The sequence below is a fragment of the Halichoeres trimaculatus genome, unplaced genomic scaffold (genome assembly GCF_033239565.1).
Source record: "Halichoeres trimaculatus isolate MK-OKI-2021-1 unplaced genomic scaffold, fHalTri1.1 fHalTri1_scaffold_23, whole genome shotgun sequence".
Lineage (NCBI taxonomy): Eukaryota > Metazoa > Chordata > Actinopteri > Labriformes > Labridae > Halichoeres > Halichoeres trimaculatus.
In genome coordinates, this window is record NW_027437201.1 from 8,904,281 (window position 1) to 8,912,911 (window position 8,631).

Here is an 8,631-nt window from a genome sequence, read left to right on the forward strand (position 1 = left end):
TGTACTCCTGATTAGATTTTGTTATTCACAGTTTGTTCACTACCTTATATTTTTATTCAATTTTTACTTTATCTTTTTTGTTTCAAGGCTTCTACTGTAGAACTCTTTGTAAACTAATTATTTTAAAGGTGAAACATAAAAAAAGGTATAATATATTGTTATTATTACTATATTCTTTCACCACCCTCCAGCCAATCAACTCAGAGAATGTGGGAGGGGAAAAATCTTTTTACAGTGTGACACAGCTTCAGCAGGACGATCTGAATTGGTTCCTGTGGTTACGTGACGACAGGAGTGATTTGCAAAGGCATGCAAGCAAAACTGTTCCCACTCCCACCCCTTGCATTTCGCTTCCTCATAGGATAACGTGGTTTTGCCTTTGTGTTGCAGATTTAAGATGTCTAAGCTTAGAGCAAGACATGCCAACTGCTCTGTTATTGATTGCAAAATTCAGCATAAAATCCTGTATTCTGTCCCAGCACCGGAGATCCAAAGAAGGCAGTGGCAACTTTTCATTTTTAACAACAATGTGCCAGATACAGTTAGTACTCATTTGTTTGTATGTGCAAACCACTTCACCCCGGACTGCTTCAACAACTGGGGTCAGTACAAAGCTGGGTTCGCTTCGACTCTGACCCTCATAAGAGGATCTTTACCCACGGTTCGTGAGCCAGCAACAACAGGCATGACCCTGGTAAGTGTCTCCTAATCGCGACAGTTTATGACAAGGAGCCTTTTGCTTGATATAGGTTAAGATTCTTGCCATGTTTGTTTTGCTGTTTTCCGCCTCTGCATCAGACTGCACCGTTCAGCACCCTCCTCCTTCCTCAGACAACATCGAGTCAGCCAATCAGCGCAGCGTCTCATCATCGTCAACAAGACAGCCCCGCCCACTCGGAGCTCTGCATGGATAATGAGGTTAGAAACTGAGCTTCATGCTACATTACACAGCCCATGGATACATGTCATCAACAGATGCTGAATTTGGAATGGCTAAACAGCTAAAATACTATCACATAGGGCATTGAAACCGATAGACAGCACTGCACGGGACCCTACGATATTTTCAAGCCATTATGTCTTGGAAAAAGTGCGTTCTCGGTTGTGAGGGGAAGTCACACATGTTTACCTTACCCAAAGAAGAAACCACCCGAAAACGTTGGGTAGACTTTCTTTTTGGGAACAGGCAGAAGCCACAGTCTGTCGTGTATGTTTGTTCACGGCACTTCACCGATGACGCTTTCGTCAACGGAGCCCAATATCACGCTGGATTTGCGGCTAGGCTGGTGCTAAAAAGCGGGGCTGTTCCATCCCTGAAGTGTCATGTTGAGGAGCCAGAAAAGGCAGGTGTTAGCTTAACTATAGCACTGAAGTAAGCGTTACTGTACGTCCGGGTGCTAATTCAGTGTTCGGGGTACAAAGGGAGAGAAGTGTTCTTCTAAATATGATGTGGAAATAATATCGACCTGAGTTCGTCATCCGTGGTTCTTTGGGGTAAAATATCCAACTATCATGACACATGTAAACACAATATATTTTTTTATATTTATATTATTAAATTTACCAGCCTTATGTTAATATGTCCGCCATGTTTGCGTCACATGATGCAAGATACGTCACATTAACAGGTCGGGAAGTCATATTCTTTGTTTATGGCTGATGTTTGGCCTTGATATTAGATGTTTCCAGCTGGAGAAGCTACATTTTGAGCAAAGAAATTGCCTGAAAACACACCAATAGCTGTTTATAATGCTTCAAAAAGGCACCTTTTATATCTACCTACACTTTTGACAAACATAAAAATGTTTCTTAAGGTTTTGAATTTCTTTCTTTCCAAGATGAGAAAAATCATTGTACCAATGTACCAATGAGCCCATCAGCAATCCATATGAAAGGGGATGATGACATTGTTTCTCAAACTTAATCTCTACAGCCTCTGGTGCTAAGGACACATTGTGGATACATGTACATTTTTCAAATACACATTATCACTTCTGTTTCATAAGGAAATTTGTCCTTTTCCTGTCCTCAGCCAATTTCTTCGGAGGAGCACACAACTACCCATATAAAAACAGAGAGCAGTGACATGGTATATCACACTCACTCAACATTCAGCATCTATTTTATTCTTAAAGTTCAGTTTGATGTGTGTCCAGCTTGTTTTGTTTTTTCAAAGAGAAAACACAATTACTGAAGTTGCTCAATCTTTTTCTTTGTTTTCCTATTCACATTTCCTCACAACAGCCTGTCACAACCTATGTCAAAACTGAGAGCAGCAACATGGTATGTCAAACTTACTGTCAACTTCAGTTTTTATTTGCCCCAAAATACTGTTGTTTATTATTAAAGTAAGATCACCCAGAATACAAATTTTTACCTCCACTTTCTCTTTTCCTGAACAGGCTTCATCACAACAGTTCTCTGCAACACATATAACAACACAGCAAGGCAATGTTACCCTTCTAATATCCCCAAAACGTACAGTCAGTGGTGGGACACAGTGTTCCTCCACTTCTTCTTTCCAGTCCGTTGGCACACAGTTGCCTTATGGTGCATTATATTCCAGAGCAAAAGGTAAGAGCCTGATATGAATATTAACAGGTTATTATCATAACATCTTTGTATGACTTATGTGACAAAGCACAGCCTCACTGTACTTTTACTTTGTCCTCAACGTAAAGCTACTGTTGCTACGCAGTTCTCCCAGTTGATGTTATCCATTGGCACACAGTGTTTCTCCACTGTTACTTCAAAATCTGCTGCCACACAGCTGTCCAAGGGTACACTAACGCACTTCAGAAGCAAAGGTGAGTATTTGTTTTGGACAAACAAGTTGGTATTGAATGTATAAAGTAGGTCTAGCCTGTTAATGACATGGATTTATGTAGCCATTCATTACAGGGTTGCTGTTAAAGCTCTGTTTTTTTCTATCAGGTACACAAGCTAATCTGTGCTGCAGCAGTGTTTTCAATGAGACCTCCCAAAGGGACAGAGGGCCTACACGCTCCTCACCACCTAAAAAGGCTTCTTCATCTATAATGGAGGCCAGACCAGCAAAGAGACCCCGTTTAGAAATTAAAGAGGAGGAGGAGGATGAAGAAATTATGGCACCTATTTCTCCATCTGAAATCAGGTAAGCTGCTTTTGGAAGTGGAAGTCTATACACTCTGTGTATCGATCGTTCAATGGATATTTGCCTCTGTTTTTTTCTTCCCTTTCAGGCAGATGGAGGCCTCCTGTCAGCACAATGAGCCAAAGTACATCGTTTTTGAGAGCTGTTTGAGAGCGCTCTTTGAGACCTGTCCCCTCTGCATGCAGGACTGTGAGGTGCAGCAGCAGAGACTGGGGACTTATGTGTCCTTTAGTCAGCGCTGCCCAGACTGCCTGTATAGTAGAACATGGCAGAGCCAGCCGATCAGAGGCAGCACACCTGTCGGAGACCTCCAAATGTCTGCAGCTGTTTATTTCACAGGTGGATCTTTCCCACAGGTGAAAAAGGTAATGAAAAGAGTTCACAGTTGACAAGTAAGGATGCTTTTGAATTCATACAAAAATATTTTTTAATGTTTTCTTTGTTTCATTTTCAGGTCTGTAAAGCAATGAATCTTCAGATGTTCACGAAAGACAGCTTTAACAGAAATGTCAGGATGTTTATTGAGCCTGCAATCATCCACAAGTGGAAAAATGATCAGCAGACACTGATTCAGGATCTGAGACTGCAGAACAAAGTAGCAGTGGGTGGGTTTATAAAGACAGACCCACCAGGTGAGGAATATAATATTATTAACTCACTTGTTTTAGTCAAAGTAATATGTATGTTAATTTTTTCTTAACATTAAAAACTTTTTTTTATTTTGTTTTATGGCAATTTTCAAGGACGAGCCACCAAATTCAGCAGCTGCAGCCTTATGAGCCTGGAGACAAAGCACATCATTGATGTGCAGCTAGAACAGGTAGATCTTAGTTTGTTTAGTCTGAAAATCATTAAGTTATCTGACAGTAAAATTATGTATACATGCATAAAATGACATTTCAATGTGTGTTTTTTTGTGCTAGAGCTGTGGATCCAGTGAAAGCTCCAACATGGAAAAAGAGGCTCTCAGAAGAGGACTCAACCTCTCAGATTCAAACCATCTGAATGTGGATTACGTTGTGACCGACTGCAATGCACAAGTTCAAGAATATCTAAAGGAGCGAAATGTCACTCATTACTACGATGTTTGTCACTTTGAGAAGGGTAAACAATCTAGTTGTATAAGATTTAACACTGTAAGAGTTATCTGGAAAGGTTTGCATTTTTTAACATTATCAAAACTTTTATTTCTCAGGTTTGTCAAGAAAATTGAAAGCACTGGCAAAGAAAAGGAGATTTAAAGCGGTGCGGAAATGGTTGCCTAGTATAAAAAAACACATCTATTACACAGCCAGATCCTCGCAGTCTGGACCAGAGAAGGTTGCGAAATGGAAGTCCCTGCTCAATTGCTTTCAAAACATCCACAAACATGATGAGCCATGTTTCCCCAGGTGTGCTCATTCAGATGAGTTCTCTACAGACTCAAGCAAGTGGCTTCAACCAGGTTTGTATGAAGTATTTGCTAACTTAATGAGTTCACTTTGAGCTACCGAGAGAGAGGGTGATTTTGTGTGGCAAAGGAGCAGAACCAGGACTTCTGTGTATGGGGTGTGTGATTTTTTTTCCTGTTAAGCAACCAGATAGCCCATGCATCAAATACCTTACTATTTAGCAAACAATTTGAATTTAAAGAAAAGATGAAAACAATAGAGCTGCTCCCTCAAAATAAAATGTACAGTTTATTTTTTTTAGGATTCTCAAAGTTTACTAACACCATAAGCATGAGAACATTTAAACTCAAAATTGGTTTCGGAGCTACAAACTAAAAATCCTACTGACTAAAATCCTTTTTCAGCCTGATGATCAAAAAATGTGCTCTGTAAAATGTAGGACTGTTTCTTTAACCCCAGAGACTGAAAAGACGACTGCTAACATTTGCACAAGATAGATAAAATTGGAAAGTTAAATAAATATTAAAGAGGGGGTATTGTGCTTTATTCTTTAATATAGTTTCTCTGGTGCCCCAGTAGTAGTATCGCATTATTTACAGCTTAAAAAAAAATCTAGATTTTTCTCACACTGGTGTTTTACAAAACCCTTTTCAGTATCAGTTTGGAACACTTCATTCCACAAACCCCCTTTCCTCTGATTGGCCAGTTCTCTGGAGGCCTGTCAAAGGTAAAGTTATGGGCAGACCTTCGTAGTTGAGGTCTGTGCTTCAAACATGACTTGTTACAAGGTTCTTATGTATGACCTCATCATTTCAGCAAATCTTGTGAAGATCTTGTGCTTTATTTCAAACAGAACAATGTTTTTTTTTTGTTGTTGAGCAGTTTAGAGACAGAGTCAGGGATTTCTACAATATTCAAGTATGTAGCAGTTAAATAAGGACACCCAGCATTGTTATCTTATATCAATTTCTAAAATATGAAAAATCATCAAACCCCCTCTTTAAAATCTTGTTGATTAGTATTGGAGCTTGGTCCAGTCTTAACAGGATCTGTCTGTCTCTTCTTTTCAGGGTCAGATACCTTACACAGAGTGGAAAAAGTTGTGATGAATGAACAGGTTCTTCGTAATGTTGAAAACCTCAGTCATGAACCACAAACTTCTTTAATGGAGGACTTCCACCGCGACGTTCTTCACTTTGCACCAAAGAAGGAAAACGCCCCTTTCATTGAAAAGCTTTGCAGGTAATGAATGTTTGAAGTCGAAACACAATTTCAAAATAGGATTTTTTTTCTTAAATCTGAAACATAGTATATGATGATGGGTCCTTCTCTAGCTTTATCCAGTGTGCATAGTGTCTGGTAACAAAAAAGCCAATTTATTGGTGATATATTTATTTATTTCCTCAAGAAAACACAAATACTGATCACTCCTTTACAGTTGCTTTAATTTCTGTTACAATTTTAAGATTGAGGAAGAGTCTATTTCACTATGAAGTGAAGTAGAAAAATATCAGCTCTTACAAAAATGTTCAAACTTCTAATGTCCAAAAAAAAACTGCAGCGTGCAGAAACAAACACATTTCAGTGGTTAGGACCCAATTATACATGATTGACTCCAGGTGACAAACCACAGAACAAGCATGGAAGAACATGCTCATACAAAATTACAATTATTTAGTTGAGTTAACAATGTGAAGGCAAAAACACGGGTCAAGTCAAGTTTAAGTCAGTAATATAAAAGATGAAAAAATTGAAAGAGAACCGCATAGGTAGAGACCGTCAGAATACATCATATAACACATATATATTTTAAGTTCATTAGTATCATAATCTGAGTCACTGGGAGCTTAATTTAAAAGAAAAATAACACAGATAAAGAAATAGTCAATTCACCAGAATCAGCATCCATCAAGTCATCCTTAACAACCATCCTGTATCTTTACTGCTTTTGCCCTTTGGGGTCCCAAGGGGTGCTGAAATTGTCCCGGCTGTCATTAGGTACATCCTGTATAGATTGCCGGCCCAAAGCTTTTAAACATTTAATACTTTCAAAAAAAAAATGAATACCCAGCAGCATGATTATTTTTGTAAGAAAACAACATACAGGGTGTAGGGGACAGGGTCATCTCAGAGACTAGTCATACCACTTAGAGGCTGCCAACCATCTGTTCAAACTCAAAGTACCTCATAGCTGCTTTAAAAGTTTTACAAAATAGTTTGTTTTTGAACTAATGGTACAAGTTTGAATGCTTATTTCCCCAGACTGTACCTGGCTGCCATGCACTTTAACGAGAACGTAGAGCAAAAACTAGAAGCCACTTCAGAGGAGAAAGCTGTAAACAAGAACATGTTCCAACAGTCCGGGAGCAGGAAACTGGCGCCAAAGCATCTCAAGACAGCACCAACATGCAGTGAGTGAAAACTGCTTATTTTGAAGGGGTACTACAGTATATTAATGTGATAAACAAGCAGCAATTCTTTAGCATACTTAATATTTTTTATGACGTTGAAATTAGAACTGAATGATGTAAACGTATGTTTCAGGTTATATACGGGATTTGATGACACTGCTTTTTGAAGAAGTCCTCGAGGACCCAAGAATATACACAGAAGAACTCAAACAGATCCCCATCCCAGAGGACTCTCACACCCTGTTAGAAACACCCTCATAAGATGAGGTCATCACCGGACATATGCCACTTCATAAAATGAGGCTGCAACAACCCAAGATGATTGACAGCAGTGTCCAAAAACTAAACTGAAGTGTCAAGAAGAGACGATGGAAAAACAAGTCTGATGTCTGCCAAGGAATCCAAAACACCAACTAACAGAACTTCAGTACAAGAGGTACAAGCAACGCCTGAGAGAGAGCAGAACACTGTGCTCTGCACAACTTTGATACCAGCAAAGGGAGGCAGCAGATGGGAGCAAACGACAGGGTGCAGGATTTAACGTGATGTGTGATAAGCTGAAAAGAGCAGGAGTTGATCATTCGGAAAAGAAAAAATGATCACCATAGCCTCTGACTGCACTTTGCTCATTGTGAGGTTACATGATGTCTGGTTTAAAATGAAAGAGAGAAAACTGTTGGCTTAACTATCAGTGTATCATTCCTTCATTCCATATCCGTTTTAGAATCCAAAATCAGAAAACAGATGACAACTTGTCATTTCATTTCTCATTGTCAAATCAAAAATCGGAAAATAAATAACGGCCTATTTTTCGCTGTTTTGATTTTGTTTTGAAATTAAAAACAGAATATGAGAGAATGGAATCATCATGTGAATTTTGTTTTATTTATTTTTGGTTAGTATCATTTTCGATGTTTATATGTCACTCACTGTATATCGCCTTCTCTATCTCTGTGAACAGGTTTCAACATCTGTGCAGGCTGGCCTCCCTGAGAAAAAAGTCAACAACTCCTAGGTCACAACACAACGAAAATGATACAAACCAAAACGAATAGAACAAAAATCCCATGATATTTCCATTCTCTCATACTCTATTTTTAATTTCAAAACAAAATCAAAATAGCGAAAAATAGGCCGTTATTCATTTTCTGAATTTTTTATTTGAAAACGAGAAATAAAATAAGTCGTTATCCGTTTTCCGATTTTGGATTCTAAAACGGATAAAGAAATGTACAAATGATACACTGATACTTAACATTTAACTTTAGAGAAAAGTTTAAACATTGCCTGATTTTTGTACACAACAAACTGGAGATTAAACAGACCTTTCTGCAGGAATATTTATGCTGACATTTCTGTCATTCAGCTCTCAGCTAAATGACACATAAATGAGGTGAACATCACCACTTTTAACACTGTTTTTATCATCATTACCACTTACAGTTCAATTGTAAAGTCACTCATATGGTTTGTTTTACATGTTTTAAAAACACAGCTTCAGTGCATATTGTACCGATATCAATAAAACTGGTAAAAAAAAAAACAGGCTTCAGATGTTTCATTCATGTTTTATTCATTTTACAGTGAACAAAAAACTTTCACTGTAAAACTGAAATCAAAGCAAGTTTGTATCTTATTTTCAGCAAAATGGTTTTACTATGAACCACAGTAGCATGTCAAATCCAGAAAAGTATTT

The 8,631-nt window shown here is 38.3% G+C and overlaps 1 protein-coding gene across 3 annotated transcripts; it reads left to right on the plus strand.

The window, feature by feature from the left end:
• Positions 1–298: 298 nt before the first annotated feature.
• LOC141785613 (uncharacterized) lies at positions 299–8,457 on the plus strand. Of its 3 annotated transcripts, none has more exons than XM_074664035.1 (15): positions 299–694; positions 799–918; positions 2,033–2,089; positions 2,245–2,283; positions 2,403–2,574; positions 2,682–2,807; positions 2,935–3,133; positions 3,222–3,498; positions 3,588–3,765; positions 3,877–3,953; positions 4,057–4,237; positions 4,329–4,577; positions 5,595–5,766; positions 6,787–6,935; positions 7,069–8,457. In XM_074664035.1, exons 1-15 carry the CDS (start codon positions 398–400, stop codon positions 7,194–7,196), a joined length of 2,421 nt encoding a protein of 806 aa, XP_074520136.1. In that variant the 5' UTR covers positions 299–397; the 3' UTR covers positions 7,197–8,457. The 3 variants fall into 3 exon arrangements, with proteins under 3 accessions (XP_074520136.1, XP_074520137.1, XP_074520138.1); XM_074664036.1 differs by having other exon boundaries at positions 832–918; XM_074664037.1 differs by lacking the exons at positions 299–694; positions 799–918 and adding an exon at positions 931–1,343.
• The last annotated feature ends 174 nt before the right edge of the window (positions 8,458–8,631 follow it).

Bases quoted from the DNA above. Each gene is read 5' to 3' on its own strand.
- LOC141785613 (XM_074664035.1), top strand. From the start codon at position 398: ATGTCTAAGCTTAGAGCAAGACATGCCAACTGCTCTGTTATTGATTGC. The intron at 3,766-3,876 runs GTGAGGAATATA...GCAATTTTCAAG, and splicing joins TATAAAGACAGACCCACCAG to GACGAGCCACCAAATTCAGC. The intron at 5,767-6,786 runs GTAATGAATGTT...TTATTTCCCCAG, and splicing joins TTCATTGAAAAGCTTTGCAG to ACTGTACCTGGCTGCCATGC.